The 24,958-nt window shown below is 42.3% G+C and overlaps 2 protein-coding genes and 8 non-coding genes across 16 annotated transcripts; 1 reads left to right on the plus strand and 9 right to left on the minus strand.

The window, feature by feature from the left end:
• Positions 1-461: 461 nt before the first annotated feature.
• On the minus strand, positions 462-13,133 carry TAF1D (TATA-box binding protein associated factor, RNA polymerase I subunit D). 5 transcript variants are annotated; one of them, XM_033051029.1, is made up of 17 exons: positions 13,077-13,109; positions 12,695-12,767; positions 10,640-10,894; positions 10,086-10,536; positions 9,645-9,820; positions 9,021-9,078; positions 8,433-8,721; positions 6,876-6,925; positions 6,010-6,166; positions 5,572-5,700; positions 5,178-5,225; positions 4,306-4,342; positions 3,920-3,987; positions 2,828-2,960; positions 2,135-2,201; positions 1,223-1,295; positions 462-579 (listed from the first exon to the last, which is right to left on the minus strand). In XM_033051029.1, the coding sequence occupies exons 3-7, from the start codon at positions 10,879-10,881 to the stop codon at positions 8,566-8,568; spliced, it is 1,083 nt and encodes a 360-aa protein (XP_032906920.1). In that variant the 5' UTR covers positions 10,882-10,894; positions 12,695-12,767; positions 13,077-13,109; the 3' UTR covers positions 462-579; positions 1,223-1,295; positions 2,135-2,201; positions 2,828-2,960; positions 3,920-3,987; positions 4,306-4,342; positions 5,178-5,225; positions 5,572-5,700; positions 6,010-6,166; positions 6,876-6,925; positions 8,433-8,565. The 5 variants fall into 5 exon arrangements, with proteins under 5 accessions (XP_032906920.1, XP_032906918.1, XP_032906922.1 ...); XM_033051027.1 differs by lacking the exon at positions 2,828-2,960; XM_033051031.1 differs by lacking the exon at positions 2,828-2,960 and having other exon boundaries at positions 4,306-4,488.
• On the minus strand, positions 1,054-1,183 carry LOC116993242. Its single transcript, XR_004417233.1, has one exon. It is a non-coding gene; the product is annotated as a small nucleolar RNA SNORA25 (small nucleolar RNA).
• LOC116993241 lies at positions 2,348-2,486 on the minus strand. Its single transcript, XR_004417232.1, has one exon. It is a non-coding gene; the product is annotated as a small nucleolar RNA SNORA8 (small nucleolar RNA).
• LOC116993246 lies at positions 3,262-3,393 on the minus strand. Its single transcript, XR_004417236.1, has one exon. It is a non-coding gene; the product is annotated as a small nucleolar RNA SNORA18 (small nucleolar RNA).
• LOC116993239 lies at positions 4,073-4,145 on the minus strand. Its single transcript, XR_004417230.1, has one exon. It is a non-coding gene; the product is annotated as a small nucleolar RNA Z40 (small nucleolar RNA).
• On the minus strand, positions 4,820-4,951 carry LOC116993244. The gene has a single exon (XR_004417234.1). It is a non-coding gene; the product is annotated as a small nucleolar RNA SNORA1 (small nucleolar RNA).
• LOC116993240 lies at positions 5,341-5,479 on the minus strand. Its single transcript, XR_004417231.1, has one exon. It is a non-coding gene; the product is annotated as a small nucleolar RNA SNORA8 (small nucleolar RNA).
• On the minus strand, positions 5,807-5,933 carry LOC116993250. Its single transcript, XR_004417240.1, has one exon. It is a non-coding gene; the product is annotated as a small nucleolar RNA SNORA40 (small nucleolar RNA).
• On the minus strand, positions 7,056-7,127 carry LOC116993253. The gene has a single exon (XR_004417243.1). It is a non-coding gene; the product is annotated as a small nucleolar RNA SNORD5 (small nucleolar RNA).
• A 119-nt stretch (positions 13,134-13,252) lies between the features above and the next one.
• On the plus strand, positions 13,253-24,613 carry C2H11orf54 (chromosome 2 C11orf54 homolog). 3 transcript variants are annotated; one of them, XM_033052291.1, is made up of 9 exons: positions 13,253-13,339; positions 15,939-16,061; positions 18,045-18,143; positions 19,090-19,163; positions 19,753-19,854; positions 20,775-20,951; positions 21,488-21,637; positions 22,214-22,330; positions 24,337-24,613. In XM_033052291.1, exons 2-9 carry the CDS (start codon positions 16,004-16,006, stop codon positions 24,508-24,510), a joined length of 951 nt encoding a protein of 316 aa, XP_032908182.1. In that variant the 5' UTR covers positions 13,253-13,339; positions 15,939-16,003; the 3' UTR covers positions 24,511-24,613. The 3 variants fall into 3 exon arrangements, with proteins under 3 accessions (XP_032908182.1, XP_032908181.1, XP_042634951.1); XM_033052290.1 differs by having other exon boundaries at positions 13,269-13,419; XM_042779017.1 differs by lacking the exon at positions 13,253-13,339 and having other exon boundaries at positions 15,935-16,061.
• Positions 24,614-24,958: the final 345 nt, after the last annotated feature.

The following is a 24,958-nucleotide window of genomic DNA, read 5'->3' on the forward strand; positions in this document are numbered from 1 at the left end:
GTAGCAGTAGAGCACGGAGAGTCAACTTCAGCATGGCAATTCTGCAAGGGCTGCTGAGGCTCATACACATCAGTATTCTTTTTCCCTTCTCAGAGTATGAGACCAAGCCTGCATCCTGCTACAGCAACTCACTGGTGAGTGGTCAGCTGCTGTAATTTCATCAACCCTTTGTTGGCTCTTCAGTGCAGCAACAGGAAATAACCGCAGGTTGCAGCTCAGAGCCCCAAGTTTTATTAAAATGTTGTGATATTCTGTACAGAATAAACACCTGTCCAGGGCTTTGGTACAGTTGAGTTCAGTGACAGGGAAGTGAGGGAAAAGACCTGATAAAGCCACTTCCCAGTCACCTCTGTACTCAGTTTAGCTGGGCCTTTTCTAACACTGAATGGGCACCTTCAGCACAGCTCCAAGGGCAAGAGGCAAGTCACAACATGCGCTACTACAATGTACAAAGCAGCAAAAACTTTAAATGAGTGTTTAATTCCAAAAAAACTGCAATAAACTCTAGAGAAGGTTCTTTCTTCATTTATAACAGCTGTGCAGTTCTTTGCAGCAGGCTTGCAGCAACATCATCAGGATCTAAGAGGAAAAATATCTATTAGCATAGCATTTTATGATCCAAATAAAAGCAACTTTCCTAATATCCAATCTGAACCTCTCCTGGCACAACTTGAGGTCATCTCCTGTCATCCTACTGCTTGTTAGTTGGCAGACCAACCCCCCCACTACATGCTTTGTACAGGTGGTTGTACAAAGCAGAAGGTTGCCCCTGTGCCTTCTTTTTCCCCCTAAACACCCCCAGCTGCTCCTCATCAGACTCATGTTCCAGACCCTTCCCCAGCTCCACTGCCCTTCTCTGGACATACAAGCAGCAACTGGGCTGCAAGGCTGCTCAAACCACAGCTGAAGCAACCCTGTTCCCTAATGACCCATGCTGCAAGTTTTTCCTTCAGAATGGAACTGAGTTGCCTCTCCTCTACATCAGCATCAAAAAACCCCAAGGGCAGCAGGATAAGGCCCTTTTTCAGCCCAGGAGACCTAACTACACCAGGTGTTATCTCCTCACAAATAGACCATGGCACACATGGAGTGTCCACGGCATCCTGAGGAGGATTTCAATATGCGGTCACCGCGTTAAGAGCTGCTGGTTTTTCAGCCATGCAAACCCTCTTTGAAGTGACCTTCAATTTCCTACATCAGCCTTTTTGCTGAGTGCCCTTACCTTCACACTCACTTTGGTAGCTCCCACACGGTGTTCCTCATCCCTCTGACAGGCAGCACCTTGGAAGCAGACCCTATGAGTTAGTCAGGTTTGGTTAGTACAGGGCAAAAGTGCATCTTGGGTGTAAATTGCATGGAACAGCCTTTGTTTCCCTTTCTTCCTTCTGTTCCAAAGAACCACCCGCTCAGCAGGAGCTCTAGAATCCAATCTACAGAACTCCAAACTGGAATTTTTGTTCCCTGGTAGCTTAAGTGTTGAAGGTGCCCAAGGATACATCCCTGCAAGACACATCCCTACCTCTCAGCAGGAACTTGCTCTTAACAGCAGAAGGGAATATTGTGTCCTTGACCTATGTTAAAGCTTTATTCCCAGCAGACTTGGTGCCACATCATGTGACAGACAACACATGAGTCTGGTGGATTTGCTTTATGGTCATGTCCACAGCTCACCAGAAACAGGAACATCCCAGCAGCCTTGGTAATGACCAGGTAACTCCTCTCACTGCTCTTATGGGACTCAATAACCCACCCAGCTACCCATCTTTTCCAGTGAAGGACCAATCAATTCTGCCAATACATAACCCAAGTCGTGAACAAGCCTGAAGTATGGCACAAGCTCCAAGTACTGAGGAATTCCTCACAACCAACAGCAGTCTAATTAAGACATCAATACTACAGATGGCTGTGAAACTGGCAGCAATTTAAAGTATGTATACACACACAAGAATGACTCTGAGATGAGTGATCTGCTCAGATACTGCCAAGATCAGCAGTGATCATTACCCAGTAATCTCTGGTACTACACAACCATTTCTACACTCAGTTCTACAGTTTAGGAGTTCCCATATTCACAGTGATACAAAGCTAATACACCAAGTGTGAAACAGTATGGAACTAGTAACTGAGTGCTTACCTGTTCAACAGGTTGCTTCCATTTTTTAAACTCAGGGCAGTTCACTTTGTTCAGTATGCTCGAGCACCTGTTACAAAGAATTGAATGCACTTGCTGAGTTCCAGAGGCCAGTAGCAAGTTTTACAGTTAATCACAATGAAGACAAATGAAAACATCTATTTTCATTTGTTACATGAAAATACAAAGTACACTGAAATCCCTGAAGAGGTTAAAGACTGTTTCAGCAAAAATACCAGGTTTAACAGACACAGCAGAATGAAAACTAAGGATGCCAAATGCTGCACTGGTGTAGCACTGCTTTTTGAACATCCCACAGGATAAGGCTGCTGGGTGCAAGTACTGCAACAATGCAACAGCTACAGACCTTCAACCACAACAGCTTTTTTTTTTTGAGCTTTTTGATGGCCCCAGTGGCTGTCAGGCAGTAAGAGGTACCCTTCACAACAGTGCCACACAGCTGAGCTGAGAGAGGGAACAGACTAACATGAACAGCAGCTTCAGAATTCTCCCACGGGTAGATTTATACGAGTACCTTGCTTCTTTTACTTTCAACTGTTCATTCTACAGAACAGAATCCAGGAATTTTAACAGTATAACAGTTAACTGGCTGAGCTGCTCAGAAATTAACTATTTAAAACAATATAGCAGTTAATTGGCTGAGCGCCTCAAAAATTAGTTCATTAGACCCCGTACCTGAAGAAGTAACTAAAATACTGCTGCTCAGTATGAAACTGGGGAGCATCTCTCAACAGACAATAAAAATCCATTAAGTTTATGAAGTTACTTCATAACAGACTTCACAGTGCTCTCTTCTTACGTATAGCCACTGAAACAAGAAAAAATAATCACTCCTGCATGATTAAAGGGGGAATAGACTGTTTCAAGCCATCCAGAAAATAAGCAAAAGATTTTGTTACAAGTCAGGTGCCTACACAAAAACCTGGGCAAAAGACTAAGTTCAGCCCATGTAATTCAGAATGTCTGTTGCACCTGATGTCCCAGAACACAGTGACTTTTGACTCCAAGCTTTTCCACTTGAATCACTTTTTGTTTTGTATTCCAAGCATGTTCCAGTACACATAAAGGAGAACACGAGCATCCCCACAGTCCTCGGATTCAACTCTAGGATTTGTCTTGCAGTTTTATCCCACAGAGCTAACAGGTAGTTAAGTGGGTAAAGCCAAACCACAAGTTTATTCTGTGAGGCGTTTCCAACGACATGAACCTACAGAAAAGATCCTATCGGGATAGACCTCAACCATTCTGGTGTTATAAATTAACACAAGAGAGAAACAAAAATCAACCAGACTGGAGAGCTGTCTGGTACAGCTCCCACTAGGTGTCATTTTATGTTCTTTCAAGATGTTCTGGGGAAGGGAGAGGGTAAATTATACACTAGCACCTCCTTCATATTAGCAAATTTTCAATTACAAGTTATCTGAGAAGCAAACATCAAAGGGAATTACAGAACTCTGCAGAATCCTCCCTATAAATTTCCTACAAAGTGTAACTTACTGGTAGATACAAAACTTCAAGCAGTTAACCCATTCACCTCGTTTTTGACTGAGGAATTTACATGAACATTCTTTGGGCAAACTTAAGTTACAATAAAGTCTTCTTTTAACAGAATGAATGATCCATTAAGATCGTTAGTAGTGTAATGTTTAAAACAGTCCCTGAAACCTTCATAAATTAGTAAGCTTGGTCTGAGAGACTTCTGGCCTACTGACAACCAAAGCCCCTCAGTTATTAAGGTACAAACAGGACTTCAGATGTCACACTAACCCTCAAAGCAGCTTCAGACTTCTGTGAAATGGCATCCTACATTTCTTCCTTCACTTCCTCTTAAGTACCTGCCACCAGAAAAACAACAAGTAATGTTACAAACCAGCAAGTATGTGCATGAAAATCAGCAGAACCTACAACAGTACTGAGTAGATTTGTTCAGAAAGGCTCTTGTCACTCACTCTCTTCAGAGCAGTTGAACATTTTGCCAATCATCACAACAACTTTCTCACAGCATTCTCAAGTTTGGGGAAGATAAACTCTCATGTTTTCTGAAACAACACTGCAGTTTCTCAGTAAGAAAGGAACCGCAGTATAACCAGCTCACCAAGTTAAAGGTGGCTGACCAGAAACAGGCAAGGGGAAAAAAAGTCACATAAACTTACCAAGATGCTACTTCAGACTGGACTTCAGGTGCACTTCCTAAAATAAATTGTTGTATATAAGTAATACTTTCAGGTTTCCTCAGTATTTTAGCAGTCCATCAAGATTGTGTGCTTTTATCTCAGTATGAAGCCAGCCAGACAGTTACACTGGCTGAATGCTGATGACACAACAAAGTATTTTATCTGCAATCAAACCACAGCCAATTAATCACAGAACTGCCAACAAGGTCTCTCTGCAGTTGAAGACACTCAAGCACTATGGCACAGAAGGTATTAACTAAGGGAGTTACCTCACAAGAAACGCATGGAAGAGACCATTTCAAGACACCTTAACAATATACTTTTAATAAACCATCTACAAGAATTCAGTACTGCAAGTATTTTTCCTCTACCTGCTAATTCTACTTCTTTTAGTACATAGGATGCAGAATTGAAGCCCATCAACTCAAGTTTATCCTTAATTTCATAGTAGCTGCATCTTTAAATATGTTTGTGGAATTGTCCCACTAAATGAACTTGTTACAGGTCTCATTGTCACCACTGCAATTAAATGTACAGCGAGGAAAGCAGAACCTGTTACTCTTCTAGCCCCGTTTTCCAATACAGACACACAGCAGGTTGTGTCTAGTTGCTGAAGAACAAGGCATAAAAACTCAAAAATATCTTTAGAATAGCCTGGTTTTTAAGCCCAGACAGGTAACTTTGAATAAAACCTGTGTCTAGTGGCCATCTGGCACTTGAATTTGTGTCTCAAAATAGAATACTATTTTTCTTTCTTGTCAAAAGGCAGTCAAGAAGTTAAGACTTGAGCTTTTATCTTTATACAACTACCTCCACCTAGGAAAAAACCCAACTGTTTCCTCAATACTTACACCTGAGTAGAGGCCTTCCAATCTTTTCCACCCATCACAGGAATGCCCCTTTAAGAAAAAGTATTTTGGAACAACATCATTAGTTTAACTATACTTTTTTCCCGTAACAGTTTAACAGTTTTTGATGTATTTGAAAAGCTTCCCACTAAGAAACACTGAATCTACTTGTTTCAACAGAAATACCAAGTTTAATCAGCACATCTGCATGAAAACCAACGATGCCAGCTGTTGAAATACTGTAGCACTGCTTTTTGAACACCCCATCAGGAAGATACTGCTGGGTGCAGATACCATACAGTGCACAAATTAGTCTGACTACCTGCTGTGAGAACAGCACTAGGCTGAAGAAATCCAAGAGTCTTATGCAGAAGCTCAGAAGAAACACAAAGCTCACCTCTTTTGCTACCATTGTTGCTGTCCACTGAAGTAATGGATTTGTGAATCAGGTCAGCAAACAGCCATAAGAATTCAAGAGATCCCCAAGAAGTTACAACTGCTGCTGCTGCAGTGTCAGTGTGTTCATCTGCAAAGAAAAGATACAACCAAACTACAGTTCTGAATATTTAGAACACCAAACTCTAGGTTGATCAGTATTAGAATGAATGAATGCTATTTGAGGCCATGCAAATATTGTCCCTTCATGTAAGTAACACAACCAATACATTAATCAGCTGTGGGTTGCAAAAGAAGGGTTTTTTCTAAGCACTAGGTTCCAGGTTTTTGTCTACAGCAAAAGACAATACCTGATCAAGTGCTGGAACAGACTGAACACATTTCTTTACTATTTTTGAAACAGCATTTGAAGCTACTTCCCAATTGACTGTATACTTACTGTTAGCAGTAGAAGCAGCTGACAGTGACCACGCTTTCCAGTTCTAGACAGGTAGCTTGAACCAAGGTAATTGTGGTGAGGAGTTCAGACCCACATACACTCCTCAGGACAACTTACACTGTGCCAGCCTGATGTACTTCCCAGTGTAGTTCTCTACCTACAGCAATGGCCAAGTGAGATGTCTGCTCCTATCCTCTTACTCAACAATGTTTTGTAAAGTTTAGTTTGCCCACCCAGAGCTCAGTGTTCCCCATGTCAAAGGGGTTTTCCTATGCTGTATTTTTACAGGTGCTTTCTTCCAGGCTATTTCCTACACTGTCCCAAACCCTGCAAACTCGGCAACACCCTACAATAAGCACTCACAGCCACATGCAAGACTAAGCAGCTGCTCTCTGCTGTCCCTCCTGCTCTTGCTTGCAAGGGATATGAATTAAGAACTGCAGCTGCAGCTGTATGATACACCCTGGTACAGAAAGTACCACAAAGACACTTTAGGGGAAAGTAGTTCTTCAGCATCTTCAGCAGAGAAAATTCCAGGCAGTATTGTCCAACCCAAATCAGATAAAGCTGCCCTGCAGCATTCGACATCAGGTAAAACTCCTGTTTTCTAACAAAAACTGCACTCTGAAGTATTCAAGAACTCAAGTGTTTGTTTAAAGAGAGCCTACAGGTTTCAGTTTTGGTCAGACTGATGAAAGGTATGTAGCACTGAACTCATACCTTGGAAGCTTCACACACACAAGCTGCTCAGCTGTGGAGCACTGTAATGTATTTATTTTAACTATGGAGCACTTTTCGAAAACCTTTTCTGAAATAATGCAAAAAAAGCTACCTGAAAAGGAAACAAATCTGAAACCCAAGCTTACCTTATGCAGCCAAAAAAAACATGATGTATTTCATCTTCAAAAACAACAAACTAGAAGGGAAAGAAAAGCAAAGTGGTAAGAACTGTCATATACAGTAAAATAACTTAAGATTCCTGAAGTCAAAGCTAGAGGTCAACAATCAACAGCTATAAGCTTGATTTTCATGTCTATTTATCCAGTTCTAATCAGAATTGAAATTTAGTTCATTTCTGAGTCACTCAGCAGTTGAACAGCCAAATTCATCACATGAACTGCAGAATGAACACAAATTCATCACAGTGAACTGCAGAATGAGGACTCCATATAACCCTCACTATGCCCTACCAAGGAAGAATCCCACTCTTCCTAGATTCAGGATGAGTCTTTCAAACCATTGAGTATTTCTCAGGGAGACACCTGGAATTCAGTCATTAATTCTGGACCAGTTTTAGCTGTGATCTTTAAATGCTGAAGATAGTTTTTGCAGTCCTAGAGATACCAAACTGCATTTGGAAAATCTTCTTTACAGAGGTTTGGGACCTTAATTCAAGCATCTAAACACAGCTTGACTTGCTCTCAATATTGAGCACACACTGCAAATCTCCTCAGACTGTCAGTTGCATTTGAAGGAAATTTAACCAGCAGACAAAGCCTTTTTCTGACAACACGCTGGTACAGCTCAGATTACTTTTACATGCTGAAGAGCTGTCAGTGAGCAGCTGACAGCAATTTGGTTAAGAGCACCTGAGTGAGGCTGTGAGGTGATTGATTTTTAAACCTTGCTGATTCACAAGTGAGCATTTTAAACATTTATTACTTCAGCTACCAAAACTGCTGCAGTAGGACTTGGTGATATTCAGACCACTTCTAAACAAAAGCCATGTTTCCTACTGACTAAACACCTTTGAGAAAGTATTTGCAGTTCAGGCAATGCCTTGTAAGTACTGCTAATAAAGAGCTTTTAGCTTCTGCTAAGTCATGTTCACATCAGAAGCCATTCTGGACACAGGAAGGCAAGAGGGAAAAAATTTTTAATCCAAGATTCATTATAGTGCTACAATTATTTTTACAATTAATTTACAACTTCAGATTATTGTATTAGATTAAGGAGCAGAAAATTAGTTTTCTGAGAAGTTGTTCCACATAGAATAGACAACCTCAATCATACAAAATTGGATTTTATTATCATTCAAATACATTAACCAAATTTTGCAGTAGACTTTTGTCAAAGTTGACCAACCAGTTCTGCACTTTATTGTTGGCATTTGACTTGCCTTAAGCTTCCATTCTGTCTTCAACCCTTTAACTTTTAAAGTATTTCAAACCTGCACCTCTAGGGCAGAAAAACAATCTCTCAAGGACCATGCACAAACAAGTCAGTTGTGAAAGAAAGTCATCTGAACTGCCCTTTTAATTTGAGAATACAGATATATGCATGCTTTTCTATGCACACATGCTTTTCCCTAAACACATACTTTTCTATCCTGTGCTTTTATTCCATTACAGTATTTGGAACTTGTCTTCCCATTTTTAATTATGCAAATTCTATGACATCAGATATAAGTCCAATATACTCACAGTAAGGCAAATGTGCCTAGGCAGCTGGGTGGAGAGTTCAACACCGACTCCAGACTGATGTTGTAAACCAAACTGGCCCATGAAAGAGGTATCTGCAGAACGACCACTGCCACCCCTTTTGTCCATCTGCCGCTCACCGAGCTGAGCCTTGCAGAGGCACCGAGTTCTCTTCAGCACCATCTTCTTCATCCATTATTTCAATCACTTCTGGTGATTTTGCACGTTTTCTTCCTGACTTTGACTTTTTTTTACTGGGAATTGTACTGCTTAGAATGAAAGAGCTGTTCTCCTAAGAAAATAGAAGACAGAAGTAGTCACAAGTCCATTTTTGAGATACTTATTTAAGATTTTAGTAGTAAATCTGGAGATTTTAAGAACTTTGCAGAGAACTGCAGAATCCCTATACATTTCAGTATTACACTGAAGAAAAGAATGTAGACTATCAACCTCCTTCTACACTAAAAGATCAGGATTCACAGAGGTCACAGTTAACTCTGGATCTAAGCTCAAGAACTAAATACTGAAGACATTATTTACTTCAGAACAGAAAGGCTAGAGTGTTTTTGAAGTTATGGAGTGCTTACTTACCACTACTCTGGCATCAAACGGTTCCTGAATATCAGAATTCAAGCTGTCCTCATCATCACTGAAATAAAAAAACTCGATCAAACTGTGTACTTTTATAGCACCTTAAAATGTGGAAGTTACAAGCCCTTAAGTGAACAGTAGTTGAGAAAGACAATGTTGTACCCTTCACGCTGGCTTTTAAGCTTTCTAAAGATTATGAGTATGTTTACCAGAGCAAGTATTCTTGATGATTTACTGGTCTTTTTATTGCACTAAGTTAACTGCTTGACCCTGGAGATCAAAGATGACACTTTGGTTTCTAAGAATGTAAAGGTATTAAAAATTATCCTTTAGTCTTTGTTTTAGAACAGTGTACCTTATTTGGGATAACATCAGAGGACAGCATTTCAGGAAATACTTTATTTCAGTTTTTCTACCAACAATTATCAGTCTTTAGATCAAATAAAAATACTTTCCGTGAGAACTTTTAAGTCACATCTACAAACAGAATCCCAAATGGTAGAGTGCTTTGTTTGCAAAATAAACAATGCCTTCATAGGTTAAAGGATAGGAGAACAACTGAACTTGACACACACACATTTGTATGTTAGTTAAGCACTAAAGAGCAAGTAAAGATGAACTTACTCTGTCTCCCGAATAGGGGAAATGGGGCCTTCATCATCTAAGTATTTGTATTTCCGAAACACCATACATTCTTTTTCTAAGTCATCACTGGCCTGAAGGGTTTTTAAAGCTTTTTTAAGATGGTCTTCATATTTAAGCACTTCAATGTACTTGAAATATCCCTTTGCAGCTGCTTGCTGTAGAAAAAAATACTTGGGTAAGATCTTAAAAATACCACTATAAAGCATTTATATATATTATGAACCGAATTGTAACATTCTATCAACACAATAGATTCTTGCTGCTTGCTTTAAAAGGTATTAAACTTACAACATCAAGTGCCCTGTTTAACAGAAGTAAAACCTGTTTCATTGCTTTATTCTAGTAGAAGCACACATAGCCCTTTTCAATTCAATATTTTTCGACTAAGAATATATTTATCCTACAAAACAGAGGACTTGCCTCATAGCCAAGAACCATCTTTAAGGGAATATGTTTCTCCCCATAATGTTTTTCAACAAAAGGGAACTGAAGACCTCTGTCTAGAAGCCTCCTCTTTTGCTCCTGAGGTGAGGCTGTGAGTGGGGGCCTCCCCGTGGGCATCCGTGTGCCCTCATCCTTTTTTTCCTTCTTCTTGTACTTCTGTGGGTAAATTTTGTATTTTCGGTGTGCAGCTGCTTTGAACTTCCTTCCCCTGAAGTGATAGGCAAAAATGGCCTTCAAATTGAGTTTTGACTTCTGCTGCTTGGGAACTTCCAATGATTTCCCTGGTCTTTGGGGAGACAGAGAAGAATCTGAGGAACTTTCATTGTCAGGTACTCCTGTAACAGATTCAGCTTGCTGCCTTGAAGATTGAGATCTCCTTTTCCGCTTCGAAGCAATGGAGCACTCAGGATGAGCTGCAGACACATCACTGAAGAAGAAAAAAGTATTTACTTTCAAAAAAAGGTACACTTTTATGATACATTACACAGGTTATCCACAGGAAAAATTCTGAACTAGAGATAAAAACTCACATTTCTGAATCACTGCTAATCAGTAAAACCTCAGCTGGAGCTGCTGATGATTTACACATGCTGTTAGGATGATCTGAAGACTCCCTAGGAGCAGCCACCTTCTGCCTTGAATGCAAACGCTCTGTTCCTGTATTCCTTTGCCATGAATGCACCTCAGATGGCTCCTCCTGCTGATGGCTGATCAGCTCTTGGGCATCGGGGTAATCAGAGCCAGAAGCCTGGGTTTCATCTGTATCAGTCATGTTTCAGTTTGCCCTATAAAGCAATGAGAATTTCAAGAAACTAAACAAAATGTTACATTTATCAGATAACAAACTTTCCTCTACACCACTAATGATCACAGAGTAAACTTACAAGAACAATCTTGAGCACACTAGAGAAAAGATTTTTCCAATGAACCATGACAAATTATATTCATACTAAAGTCAGCCACTAAACCTAAAGATATTTACAGCATAATTGAGCTCAGAAAATTTTTGAGTTCAGCTCCTGCCCAAAGGAAGGCAAATCACAGTGGTTCAACAGATTGTTCAGAGACTTAGCTGAGATGAATTCTGAATGTTTTAACCCCCTCCCTACTAGGATTAAGTTTTCCTCAAAATAAGCAACATACAAGTAGCCAATGGCTTCCCACACTTGTAAGGATACTGCAATTTTAAGTAACACATAAATACTTCACTGTGGTTTAAAACCTTTAAATTAACCGAAAACAGTGTCATAATGGGAAGCAATGCCATCTTCCCTCTGCTCTTTTGTGAGCTGTAAGATACTAAAAATCTCCTGCTCTTAACAATCCAATCCATTTGTTCACTGGTTATCATCATAAAGACCAGCCTCAGAACTAAAATGTCAATTTTCACTTGAATCTGCAAGACATCACAATCCAGCTCTTCAATGGCCAAATCTATACAAAAGGAACTGGAACATACAGCAAAGGAACCCGTTTTTTCCTGTAATAAATTATTTTACCTGCTTGTGGAGTCATTTACTAGCCCTGTAGATCTGTATCTTTCTAATTTTACTGTGCTTTGTAGAGTTCTACAAACTCATACCCATTAACATTTCAGATGCAATTACATGCAGTTCAGCATCTGAAGACACTATAGCAGAGCTCATCCCATGTCCTCACATATCCTGCAGCAGATCATCCTGAGGGCACATACATTTCAAACAAAGGATCAGGCCTGAATTTAGGAAAGGAAAGTGCCAACTGACCCACCTGATTCCTTCTACGACCAGGTGACCCACTTAGTGGATGAGGCAAAGGCTGTGGTTATTTTCTGCCTGCACTTCAGTAAAGCTTTTGACACCATTTCTCACAGCATTCTCCTGGAGAAATTGGCTGTTGATAGCTTGGATGGGTGCACGGCTCATTGTATGAAAAACTGGATGGATGGTTGGGCCCTGACAGTGGTGCTGAATGGGCTTACATCCAGCTGGTCTTCAGTGATGCTCCCCAGGGATCAGTGCTGGGGCCAGACCAGTAAAATGTCTTCACTGACAACCTCAAAAAGGGGATTTAAGGCACCCTCATTCAGTTTGCAGATTACACCAAGTTGGGTGGGAATGCTGATCTGCTGGAGGGCAGCAAGGCTCTGCAGAAGTGACTGCACAGGCTGTATTGATAGACTAAAGCAAACTGAGTGCAATTCATTCAACAAGGCAAAGTGCTGAGTCCTGCACTTGGGTCACAGCAGAAAAGGCCCTGGGGGTGCTGGTCAGCCGCAGCTCAACACGATCCAGGGTGTGCCCAGGTGGACAAGGCCAACGGCACCTTGGCCTGTATCAGCAATGTTGTGGCCACCAGGACCAGGGCAAGGATTGCTCCCCGGTACTCAGCACTGGTGAGGCCATACCTTCACCAGTGTGTTTTATTTCGTACCCCTCACACCAAGACACTCATTTGCGAGCTCCACTACGCCTATGCGGGCACGCTGCTAACACTGGTTCATCCACGGTTTAACAAACACAGGAACAAAACCAACCAAGGCACGCCAGAGCCAGGACACAGGCAGCAATGCCACTCTGACCGCACAGACTCTGCCTAGTACTCACAAGTCACAACTCGGCATCCTTCGCGATCTGTACAGGAGCTCAGGCCCGGAGCGCTGGCACAGCACGCAGATCCCTTAGGCAAGAAAAACAACCATCTAAACTTGCTGAAGAACCGACAAAGGCACCAGGCACACCGCTGGACCCCTCGCCAGGCCGGGCTGCCAGCAGCGCGCTGGGCCCAGTGGCACGGGAAGGCCTCTCGAACGCGGGCACGCACCAAATCACCACGGGCCGGGCACACCCCTCACCGACCGCCGCCACAGGCCTCCGTCCTCGCGGCGCGACTCTACACCGCCCGGACCGTCCCTCCAGTCCCAAGTCCCTCGGTGCCATGCCCCGGCAGCGCGGATGGCGGCGGATTCGCTCGCCCCGACCCACCTACCTACTCCTCCCGCTGTCTCGCCGCAAAGGGCGCGCAATGGCGGCTTCGCTCCTTAAATAGCGCCGGGCTCTCGCGAGAGGCGCGCGGGCCGACGGGAAGGAGGGGAAAGGAGGTGGCGCTATGCTGGGAGTGGCACGGGGAGGCCGCGCCTGGGGGCGGGGCGGGGCCGAGCCGAGCCGAGCCGAGCCGAGCCGAGCCGAGCCGAGCCGAGCCGAGCCGAGCCGAGCCCTGCCTTGCTGTGCCAGTCCCGGTCAGCAGGGCAGGTACGTGCGGCCGGGCGATAGCGGCGGTCGGTGCGTGGCAGAGATCGGTCAGGTCCCCGCTTCCCTCGGCTTCCCGCCCGGTGAGCGGCTCCCGTTCGTGCCGTGCTGCTTCCCCGCGCTGCCCAGGCTCCTCCGAGCTGGCTGCTCCAGCCTGAACAGCCCCTTCCTTCCCCTCGCAGCCATGCCAAGCGTGCTGCCGGCTTTAGCGCTCCCTCGCTCCAGTACTCCTCGCTGCCTTTGCTTGCCGGGATGCTCTGTGTCCCTATGGACCCCAGCCTCGCCTAGCGCTCCTGTTAATACCCTGCCGTGACCCGTCCCTTCCCCGAATCCCAGCCGCTCAAGCAGTTGCTCTGGTGCCCCGCAGCCTTCCTCTGCTCCGTGCGGGATTTCCTCGCACCGCCCCAGGCGAGAAATACGGCTTCTGCATCTGTGGATGTCTTGCTCTTCTTGGTGTCATCGCTAAATTTTTCTCTCAAAACTGTCATCTTCGATTTTTTCCCACTGATATTTCTTCCCCCACCACCGCCTCCCCGACTCATGTCTAGCCTGCCTATAACCTCTCCTTTTTGGCTTTAACCCCCTTAGTTAATTTTAATTCAAGTTTTGATAATGGACACCCCATACACATAACTAATCTAATGGTTCACATTTCATCTGTGTCCTCCTGGCACCTAACTACTCTCGCTGATGTTTTCTTCCCACTTCAAAGGTAGACTTCTAGGTTTTTATATACTTGCTGCCTCCATTCTAGTTGCACCATCCCAGATCTATAATGATTTTATCATTCCTTTAGCATTTATTTTATCATTCCTTTAGCATTTGTGTCCTTTCTTTGGAAGACTTCTGTAGCAATTCAGTGTCACTGCACCCCTCTGTGGTGAGTTTTAATTGCGTGCTTTCGTCTTAGGTTCTCTCTGTCCCACACCACACAATTCACTCCCCTGTGAATATTTGCAGTGGTGGGCCACAGATCTACTCTTTTGTGTCTTTCCTCGTAAGAACTACTGTCTACCAATCAAATTTGGTTTATTATAGTACGTCAAATTTTTCCACAGACTTTCCCTCCTTTCTTGATTGTGGAGAGCCAACTTATTTGAATATGTACAAGTCTTGCCTCTGCCTTTTGCACAACAGCAGTTCTAGCTTGTCTTCTCAGACTGTTTCAGGACAAGCAATGTGTTGAGTGCTGGCACAGCTTCCTTCTGGATGTGGCAAAAGGTTCTCGAGGGGGTGAGGATCATCTCAAACGATGCTGCCAAAACTGTGTTCTCACTTTCTGCCTATGGCTAATTACTCCCTTTCTTCTGCACACTAAATACCTTGGGGTATGATTCACTCCACCTGACATTAGGCTTCTATCAGAGGCACCAAATCCAGCCTGGTGCTTTCTCCTCCAGAGTCAGAGGAGGGAAGTCAGCTGTGGCAATAAATAAGACTGACTGAGATGAGAATTACTATACACAGGTTGTAGTCTTTCTTCCTTTCTCTACTGCTTGCTACAGCAGTAATTAGGGGTGGCCAAGCATTGAGCTCAAAGATTTCAGTTAAGTGACTGCTATGATCTCTCCACTCTTCTTATTTATTTTTTTTTCATGTGGCTTGGTTTTTTGTTTTTTTCCTTTGTGCAGACTTAAGAGGCTGATGGTATACGGACAGCTACATTTTTTGTCAGTCATAAAAGTTAGGGTTTTTTAAAACCAAAAGCTAGAACTATACATAAGCAGCTGTCTCACACCCTAGTCCTTCCTAACAAAGACTCACTCAGGTCTAGGAATGTAGTTAGGATTTTTGCTTTTTCCTTCAACACCTGAGATCTGGGTAATTAGGACCCATTTTATTTTTTATTGCTGTGTGCAGCAAGTATGTGCCTAAGGAGTTAATGATTGCTGCAGCTGATTTTTAGGTTGTGTACAATCAGCTGTTTCTGCCCTGAGCTAGTTGCTTGCCCTTCTAGCTGGCTTTGCTGTTGCAAGGCTGACTGAAGTACGGTTCATTTGTGAAGAGGCTCTCAAACCCATGTTCAAAACTTTTTGTTACAGGCTCTGTACCCATACAGAGCTTCATACTGCAGAACTTGTTGCTGTTGATTTCTATTTTGCTGGTAGCCTGTTTCTCTCTGGAAGGGGAAACACATGCCCAGAATCAATTGGAGACCATGTCCCAGCTGGGGTTGAAAGTCCACCATAGCCAATGCTGGAAAAGTAAACATTAAGGTTGGGAAGACCTTAGGAGGCAGCTGATGTGCTCAGAAAAGCTCAGATTTCTTTCAAAACTTTCTTGTGACTCCAGGCTTACAAAAGGACACACAAATCTCCTGACCCCTTGAACTGCATTCAGCATAGGATGTGTTTTCCCTACACCCAGTTGTCTGCTTGAGGACTAATATGTGTAATGCTCTGTGCCAGCTATGGGGCACTTCTTATAGGGTACTTCTTCCAAGTGCATAAGAAATTTACATTACTGTTGAAGCTGTCAGTCTCTCCTGTGATGGCAGAACTGCAGTTCGATTTTTTCTATGTATTCTTGAGTGAAATTGAGAAATAATTAACGTGTTGAAAGGAGCATGTTTAAATTGTTAAACTATTATCTTTGTTGGCAGACCAATCACTCTGCAGTGTGCTGTACTGTAACTTCTTACCTGAAGAAATCAGCACCGATTAGGAAATGGCCAAAGTCGAAAGGTTTGCTTTTCATGTCCCAAGTCTGGAGGAGCTTGCTGGGGGTAAGTTATGCAACATGTGACTTTATACAAACTTGTAATGTACTCTTCAAACTTATCTTAAAGCTTGTACCAAAGTCTTTCTACAGCTAGTATATGCAGAATTCCTGCTTTTAGCACACTGAGAGGTGAAGAACAGCACTATTTCTATATATGTGATGATTTTCTTAGAGCAAACAATGACTCCTCCACCAAGCCCCCAAGATACTTAAACACACAGACAGGCTCTCAATCTCTTTAAAACTGCTGCATATGCAGATCTGTGCGCTGGTCATGAAAGTTTGACCACTATGCACCAAACTTCTCTACACACACAGAATCATCTGTCCTCCTTCTACCCTCTAGTACTTCTTTCTTTTTCAGGACTGCTGAAAATGCAATGTAGCATGTAGCAATTGCCTCAGAACTGGGCTGCAGGAAACATCTTTTTTCTAAAGCCTTCTCAAAATGTGCTTGGAATAACAGAATGGTTGAGGTTGGAAGGGACTTCTGGGTTCAGCCCAGTTGCTGCTGAGCTCCTTTTCTTGCCCTAGTAGGAAGACACTGTTCCTTCTGTCTCTCCCTGTGCAGCAGATACAATGAAGGATTTTTGTCCTTCAGATTGATCCTCAAGTTCAATTTGTCGCTTTCCTGCATCTGTGTCAGTTTGACATTTCTTTGTATTGAGAACTTGTGGTGCCAGCAGAGCCCTGGGTGGTTCTCAGTGTTCTTCTTGCCCAATCAGGCTGGGACAGTAGGGCAGGGCTGCTGCAGACTCTGCAAGCTCTGTAAGTTCTGCAGAGAACACCACGTACTTGCAGTAGAACGGCTTGAAAGAGTATCAGAAAAATTTCATTTTCACAAAGCAGAATTTTCCTTTTTTCCCCTGTCTGTCTTAAGAGTCTCCTGTAAGCCAGGAATGGTGTTGCTGTTCAGATTTTGGGTATAATTTTAAGGAGTGCCCTTCTACTGTCCTTGTCCACTTGCCAGAAGGTACTGAGACGTATTAGAAATGTGCCAAGCTACTGACCCTTTTGGTCAACAGTTTGGTAAACCTGATCTCGAGAAGTAAGGTATGGCTGAAAGCCTAAACTGGAGGAAAAAAAGGCACAGGAAAGTCTTCTGTGTAAATAAGGAAACACCTGATTTGAGATCACAGACTGGATGTTCTGTTCTTTAGTTTGAGACATCTGTCAATGCAGACCCCCAGGCAAGAAAGAACCTGGACCTTTCAACATAGTATTTGAAGCAGTGTATGTCAAGACAATCCCACACTAAAGGTCTGGAAGTTGTTTCCAAACAATGCATTCTTCAAATCCTCCCTGTTATTTGAGTGTCTTTGCAAGTTCTGAGCCTAAAAAACATCAATATGAAGCAAACCAAAAATTTTAGATTTGCTTCATTATCACCAACACCATTCATTATCATTGCTGTGACAGTGGCACTTGCCAGAAAGTCTCTGCAAGAGCATAAACGTGATGGGTAGTATCCCTTGGTGGTGGAAAATTCCAGACAGACAGAGACAGTTTGAGATTATAATCAATTGCAAACTGTCTGGTTAATGTATGTAAAGAACTGATTGTTGCTTCAGCTAAGTCTTGCTTCCTCCTTTGTTCTTGCATCATATTTGACCGTGATATTAATTGTCTGCTCTTTGAAACAAACCCGCTACTGAATGTGATTGAAGCTTACCCACGTTTCTTCACATTTGCTGCTCGTAGCGCTACTTGGAGCACTGAGTCAATGCATTTCAATGAAAATGCTTTTTAAATTCTTAAAATTAATGTGGCAAACAATTAACTGAACAAACTTTTGCGCCTCTCTAAGCTCAGAATAATGTAACAAGTGCCTGCAGGCATTTAAATCAATGGAGTTTCTTAGGATAAGCGTAAGTAACGTGTCTTGCAGAAATAAAGCACAAACAGATACACTTATTGTTGACAGAAATTTGTCAGGCTCTTGGTAATTTTTCATTGCCAATAATTTTGCCATTTTTTTTTATTATAGTTTTGCAGAAAGGGCTTAAAGAGAACTTTGCTGATGCTCAAGTCTCTGTTGTAGACTGTCCTGATCTGACTAAGGAACCCTTCAACTTTCCTGCTAAAGGTAACCTAGCAGTCTTGTTTACCACTAAGACTTCTCCAGTTCTTTCTGCACAATCCTGCTTAGTTTTGATGTTGTCTGAAGATGTTGTGAGAGATTAAAATGTTTTTCAGGTAGAGAATATACATGAGAGGAGAGCTATATTTTATTTCTGGATTTGCTTCCTAGTTGATGTATGAACAGGGATAAGTCATTACAAAGTACTTGTCATAATTTTTTTTCTTAACCTATCATGTCATACCTACTTATTTCATAAACTTTATTTAGTGATCTGAAAAGATTTTGAAATTAAGTAATTATTTTTCAGTTGGAGAAATTTTTTAGAACCATACCAATCACTATCTGAACCTAAGGGGTTGTGCTTCCCTTAATTTTTAAATTCCTGGCATTCATGTATGTCAATGAAGTGAAGCTGTCTTATTCTGAATGGGATTCATCTTCTTTGACACTAGCTGTCTGGAAGACAGATGTGTCATCTGTGCTACTCATCTGAGTTACCTCTAGCATCAATGTGAAAGAAACACCTCCAGGAGGTTATTCATCCCTTCTTAAAATACATATCCAACTAAGTGGGATGAATTGTCCTAAGACAGCTTCCAGCTTTGCTAAAATTTTGCAAGTGGAGTCCCAGCAGAGGTCTCTACTGTGTGGTGAGGGTGTTACTGGAGAACTGACAAATGGAAGGTGTTGTCCACTCCAGCAATTTCTTTTTTGGTGTTTAGAGAATGTTATTTTGCAACATGTTGTGCAGCATTAAATCCTACTGTGAGCAATTTTAGGGCTTGGACTTCTTAATAGCTAAACACTTTATCTAAGCATGCTAGGGAAATAGTATTCTCAAGGGTTTGAGAAGTTTGAGGAACCAGTTCTTTGGTGGGTTAGAATGCATGCTTATTGAAGATTATTGGGAATAAAGGTTTTACCAAGCTAACTGGCTGCATTTTTCCAGGAATCTGCGGAAAGCCTAGGATAGCAGATGTGGGTGGTGTTCCTTACCTCATACCAATTGCACAGAAAGAAAAAGTGAGTTTTTCCTTGTAGCTGTGGGGTTTAATGCATTTGTCAAAAGAAAAACAATAAACAAAGCTAAGGACTAAGAGATACTAGGATTTAGATACTGGGATTCTGCACTTGTGAAAGACACTTTTCAGTGTTTAATGAGACTGATTCTGATGTGTATTGTATGTCACAAATCCACTAAGGATAGTAATTCTGTCTTTGAATAAAATGAGCAGGGAACATGCAGGTAGAATCTATCTTTTAGCAAACAAATGGACATCTATCAAATTTGTTATTACTAAATGTTATGTTGTGTTCAGAAGCCGTGTTCTACCTAATTATCAAAATTTTAATGAGGGTAGATTTTGTGAATTAAATACTTCCAGGACTACAGTGAACAAAATCACAATTGCAGGTCAGAGCGCCACACCAAAATCATAGAATGGTTTGGGTTGGAAGAGACCTTAGAGATAATCAAGTTTCAACCCCTCCTGTGGCAAGCAGAGATGCCACCCACTAGGTCAGGTTGCTTCATCCAGCTTCATCCAGCAAGGTCCCATCCAGCCTAGCCTTGGACACTTCCAGGGATGAAATTATTGCTTTTCTTTTGCAGGTTTATGATCTAAATAAAGTTGCAAAGGACATAGAGCTGCCTGGAGCTTTCATTCTTGGAGCTGGAGCTGTTTCATCCAGAGTTCTTGGAATAAATGGAGAGGTCAGTATGTGTGATGGTTCTCAATGAATTCATGGAACTGTCATAACAGTAGAGCAGTATCATGCTGGGTATTCCCCATTTACAACAATATATTTAATAAACACTTTCACACCACAAACGCATAAAAAACATAAGAAGGAACTGAGATGAGGGGCATCCACTGAGGTGCCTATTCCTGAGATAATAAAGATTAATTTTTAACTTTTAATCCTTCAGGAAGCATGTGATTATCTTGAAGCATGCAACAACCATGATTTTTGGAACTGATTGACAAAGAGGTTTTAATTCTAAAATTTAGAAATGCTTCTCAAACTTACTAGTAAATGTCTTTGAAATACTCCCTGTCTTTTGCCCTCTTGGATGCCTTTGTTTCACCGCTGCGAATTTTAAAGATCACATAGAAAATTCCAAACTGCAGGAGGGCTAGGAGACAAAAACTATTGCCTATGGAGACTTTAGTTAATCACAGTTTTTTCAGGCATAAACCTTTGGTCTTGTGGTCTCCTTTTGATGGATTTATTGGCAGATAAGATAGTCCATATCACCATTAAATTTGGGCCACTATAATAGTGGTTGTTACTGTACACTGAGAGAGTATTACGTAGAATTCCAATACTTGCATGCAGACTATAGATCTTTTTTCTTTCTTTTTCTTTTTTTTTTTTTTAACACTAGCATTTGTCTTTATATAACATTAATTGTTCATAAAAAGTAGACCTGTTTTCTGGACCTTTCAATTACTTTACAATATTAGTGCATTTTTCTTACCAGTACAGACCTCATCCTGAGAGACAGAGCTGTGTGATGAAGTGGGTTTTTTCTTGGAATCATGGTCCAAAGCTTAAATCACATTTATGTGAGTTCAGTTATTTTGGCTGATTCTTACATGTTCTTATTGACTTATATGTTCTTTTTCCCAGCTTATCCCTATTGTTCAAACAAAGAGTGAAAAAAAGCCTGCTGTAAATGGGAGCTACGTTGCTCAGATAAATCCTGCAGATAAAGGGTGCCTGCTTGAGAAGTACAGCAGTAAATACACAGATTGTGAGTTTGGACTGCTGGCCAACCTTTATGCCAGCGAGGGCCAACCTGGTAAGGTACGTACTTCCATCAAAGGTGATTTTGCGGTGCTTTGTGACTGAATGGAAACTCGTGGTTCTTCTATCAGTGATCTGTGGTAATAGTAAAGTAGTAATTCCACAAGAGAAACATGCAAAAGCAGTCACTTAAAGTGATGGCGCAATGTATTTTTGTAAATGAGACGTCGGCACTTAGGTAGTTTCTTGCACAAGTGCTTCTCCTGACACAGCCAACACTAAGAGGTGCTGGCAGAACGGTCAAAAACCTGGCAGCTGCATGGAAACTGAACAGTCTTCTCTGTCACTCAGTGTTTCTTTCTGACAGAGTGGAAACCAGCTGGTGGACAGAAGGGAGTTGCTCAAGTCACTGTCTCATGTATGGGTAAATCTCTTGCTGCCCAGCTCCCTTTACAGGAGCAGCACTTGCATGGAAGTTTATCTTCTCAAAAAGTGATCTTGGGTTATCAGCTTGGAGAATTTCAGAACAGCTTTCACAAACCTTTCCAGACTATTGCAGCAGGAGACAGCAGTGACAAACTGACTTTATCTTCCAGGTCATTGAAGTGAAAGCCAATGGAAGAACTGGGGAGCTTAACTTTGTGTCCTGTCTGAGACAAACTTTAGAGAAACACTATGGAGAAAAGCCAGTTGGGATGGGAGGTACATTTATCATTCAGAAGGGGAAAGCAAAGATTCACATTATGGTATGTTGTTCTCAATGCATGTAACTTTCTTTGTCCTCCTGAAAAGAGAATTATAAATTTGTGTGTAAATCTTAGTTCCTTCACTTTGTTTTGTATTTCTAAATGTTTACATAAACTATTAGGATGAGCACTGTGTTAAAGTAAGGAGTTGACATTACAAAATCAATGTTCCTAAACTAGTAATTCTGTTTTAGTTGGCATTAATGCCATCATCTTTTGAAATCTGCGTGCAGCTAAAGAACTGGAGAACTATTGTAAAACTAACTGAAATTAAGTACATGAACTCAGATGATACTTACAAGAAGCATTAAACTTTTAAAAAATAACTGAGCTTCTAAAATGTACCAAGAGGAGGAGCATCCTTGAAGTAAGTTTTCCCACTACCTGTGCAATGAAAGGTGCAATATTCTGATCGCTTCTGTTTCTGGCAGAAACAGAGTGATGGAGAGTGGTAAGCTTCTTTGAAGGAGTAAAGTGAACAGAATAGTGGGGAGGGAAAAAGCAAAGTTTCTAGAGAAAAAGTATCCTGATGCAAGCATCTTTCTTTTACTTGAAAAGCTTTTATTTTTGCTCTAGCCTCCAGAGTTTTCTGCCTGTCCCCTGAATACTGATGAGGATGTGAATAACTGGCTCAAATTCTTTGAAATGAAGGCTCCACTGATTTGCCAGCCAGTAATAGTTTCCAGAGATCCGGTGAGTCTCTTTTTCTCATTTCTAAGTATAGACTGAGACCTCTAATGAATTTTGTCTTGGATGTGATTTTCCTTTCACGAATGGGAGTATATATATATATTGTGTTGGACTCTTCCAGAGCTGGGACAATGGTTGAGAAGCTTCTTATTTCTGTGAATTGGTTGAGTTGAGGATAGGTCAATCTGTTCTAAAACCCAATAGTTGTTCATAGTGGATTAACTTCATGGTTCTGTTCCAGTTGCATGCGTGCAAGTGTTTGCATCCCAAGCCCAACAGTATGGTTTACATTCACTGCTGGCCACACTGGAAGAAATGTCAAGAGCATGGAAGGTGGTTCAGTCTCATATTTTTGCTTTCATAAGAACTCCCTCTGCTAATGCTGTGTCAAAAGACATGAAGCATGTGTCCCCTTGCTGATCTAAATTGAAGACTGCAAAGCCTCATGCTGGAAACTTACCCAGCATCTTTCACAAGCACCAAGTTCAACAGCAAATAATTCGGGATAATAATCAATCTGGTTTCAAAAACCATTAAGGTGTTCATAATTAGGAAAACTATTTGTTTAAAAGTAACCAAAAAATAGATGCAAATTACTATTTTATATATAACAATGCAGTCAAGTAATATAAAACCTTTTTTCTCCAGAGGTGAGTGGGACACACTGTAGGCTTAAATATATTGAAGGGTGTGGTTTTATTTTGTCATTGTGACAGCCTTTGTCCTAAGGCTGAACTGTGTGTATCTTCCCATAATCCACTGATGTATCCTTTGAAAGCAGCCATCAGCAGCTGCTCCATTCAGAACCAACGCAACTGGTGTGCTGGATGCCCCTGGCTTTCTCCTGTCTGCATCCCCTTGAAGCTCAACAGCACTTGGCCAGGCCTGTGGTTTTGGCAATGTTTGAGTGTCACAACAAAGAGCAGTAGATGATGGCATCCCAATGCCATAGCACTATTCACCAGTATCCCCTTGCAGCCCATAAAACTAATCCTGTCCTGGGCCATATCAAAGTAGGTGTGCCCAGGTCAAGCAAGGTGATTCTTTCCCTCATGAGACCCAGCCTGGAGTGCTGCATGTAGCTTTGGGGTGCCAAGAAAGATGTCAACCTGTTAGAGCAGGGCCCAAGGAGGGCCATGAAAATGAGCAGAGGGCCGGAGTACCTCTATGAAGAGACACTGGGAGCTGACATTGTTCAGCTGGAGAAGAAAATGCTCCAGAAGGACCTTATTGCAGCCTTCCAGTACTTAAAGGAGGTTTTCAGGAAAGATGGAGAGAAACTTTTTACCAGGACACATAGTGATAAAACAAGAGGCAAGGATTTTAATTTAAAAGAGAACAGATTTCAATTGGACATATGGAAAAATTTTTTTAGAGAGACAGTGGAACAGGTTGCCCAGAGAAGATGTGGATGCCCCATCCCTGGAAGTGTCCAAGGCCAGGTTAGATGGGGCTTTGAGCAAGCTGGTTCAATGGAAGATGTCATGGCCCATGGCCAGGGTGGTTAGAATAGATTTTCTGTGAAGGTCCCTTTGAACCCAGCCCATTCTATGATACATAAAACTGGTGATGTTGATCTCATGGTTTAGGATGTTAGTTGCTATTTTATTCACTGTTCTTCTCATATTAATCTAAGCTGGCTTTCAGAATTGGAGCAGAGACAATCCCTTTATTACATGGGCCAGTGGCAATTCCGTGCAAAGGGGTTTGATTTCCAGTAGGGCTTCCTTGGTGTGACTGCATTATTTTATCTCAATGGAAAGAAAGGTGGGGGCGAGAAAGGTTGGAAAGGAGATCTCAGATCAGAGATGTCAGATTAACACCAAAAGCTGGAGGCTGTCACGGTTTCTAAAGTCTTTTGACTTACTGTTTTCACAAGTGTTTGCAAGTTTTCACTGCTTAACATTTGGGGATGTGTGGAAATACAATTAGGCTAGACTATCCCGTGACTTTTAAGCGGTGCTCCCACAAAGGCGTTGCTGACGGGCCTCTGTCTGGTGCTCTGTCAGGGCTTCGACCTGCGTGTGGAGCACACGCACTGTTTCAGCCACCACGGGGAAGGAGGGCACTACCACCAGGACACCAGCCCGGACAGCGTGCAGTACCTGGGCTACTTCCAGCCCGCCGAGCTGCTCTTCCGCATCGACAGGCCGCAGGAGACGCACCTCGTCGGGAGGGACTGAGCCCCGCGGGCCCGTCTGCTCCTCCTCAATGCACGTGCTGGTTTTTGTAATGCTTGCAGTTATGCACACTCACCAGATTTAAGAATAAACATGAGAACGGGAACCTGCCGCCTTCTTAATTGTGTCAAAGGGCAGAACTCGGAGCACACGTGTCATTGGAGTTACCGAATTCAAATGGTCATTTAATGGCAATGTTATTGTAAGTTTTCCTTTTGTTTGGCTGAGCTTCCTGCATGGCCACAGCGGAAGATGGGGAACCAGAGGTGAAATTATGTTTAGAACGCGACATGAAACCAACTTTTGGTCAAAAATAAAGCCATAGTAGAAAACGGCCCCAGCACCGAGCTTTTGCGCTCGGCACCATCCCCTCACGTCGCTGGCCCCGCCCCCATCCGGAGGCAACCGAGCCCACTCGGCCCTGGCCCCGCCCCCTTCCGAGCTCTCCGAA

Source organism: Catharus ustulatus, chromosome 2 (genome assembly GCF_009819885.2).
Source record: "Catharus ustulatus isolate bCatUst1 chromosome 2, bCatUst1.pri.v2, whole genome shotgun sequence".
Lineage (NCBI taxonomy): Eukaryota > Metazoa > Chordata > Aves > Passeriformes > Turdidae > Catharus > Catharus ustulatus.

What these genes read in the sequence shown, in the direction of transcription:
- TAF1D (XM_033051030.1), bottom strand. Translation starts at nt 10,881, where the DNA reads ATGACTGATACAGATGAAACCCAGGCTTCTGGCTCTGATTACCCCGAT. An exon ending in ATTAGCAGTGATTCAGAAAT is followed by an intron (nt 10,537 to 10,639) that starts GTGAGTTTTTAT and finishes TTTCTTCTTCAG; the next exon opens with TGATGTGTCTGCAGCTCATC. An exon ending in AGATGGTTCTTGGCTATGAG is followed by an intron (nt 9,821 to 10,085) that starts GCAAGTCCTCTG and finishes TTTTTTCTACAG; the next exon opens with CAAGCAGCTGCAAAGGGATA.
- C2H11orf54 (XM_033052291.1), top strand. Translation starts at nt 16,004, where the DNA reads ATGGCCAAAGTCGAAAGGTTTGCTTTTCATGTCCCAAGTCTGGAGGAG. An exon ending in TCTGGAGGAGCTTGCTGGGG is followed by an intron (nt 16,062 to 18,044) that starts GTAAGTTATGCA and finishes TTTTTATTATAG; the next exon opens with TTTTGCAGAAAGGGCTTAAA. An exon ending in TAATAGTTTCCAGAGATCCG is followed by an intron (nt 22,331 to 24,336) that starts GTGAGTCTCTTT and finishes GTGCTCTGTCAG; the next exon opens with GGCTTCGACCTGCGTGTGGA.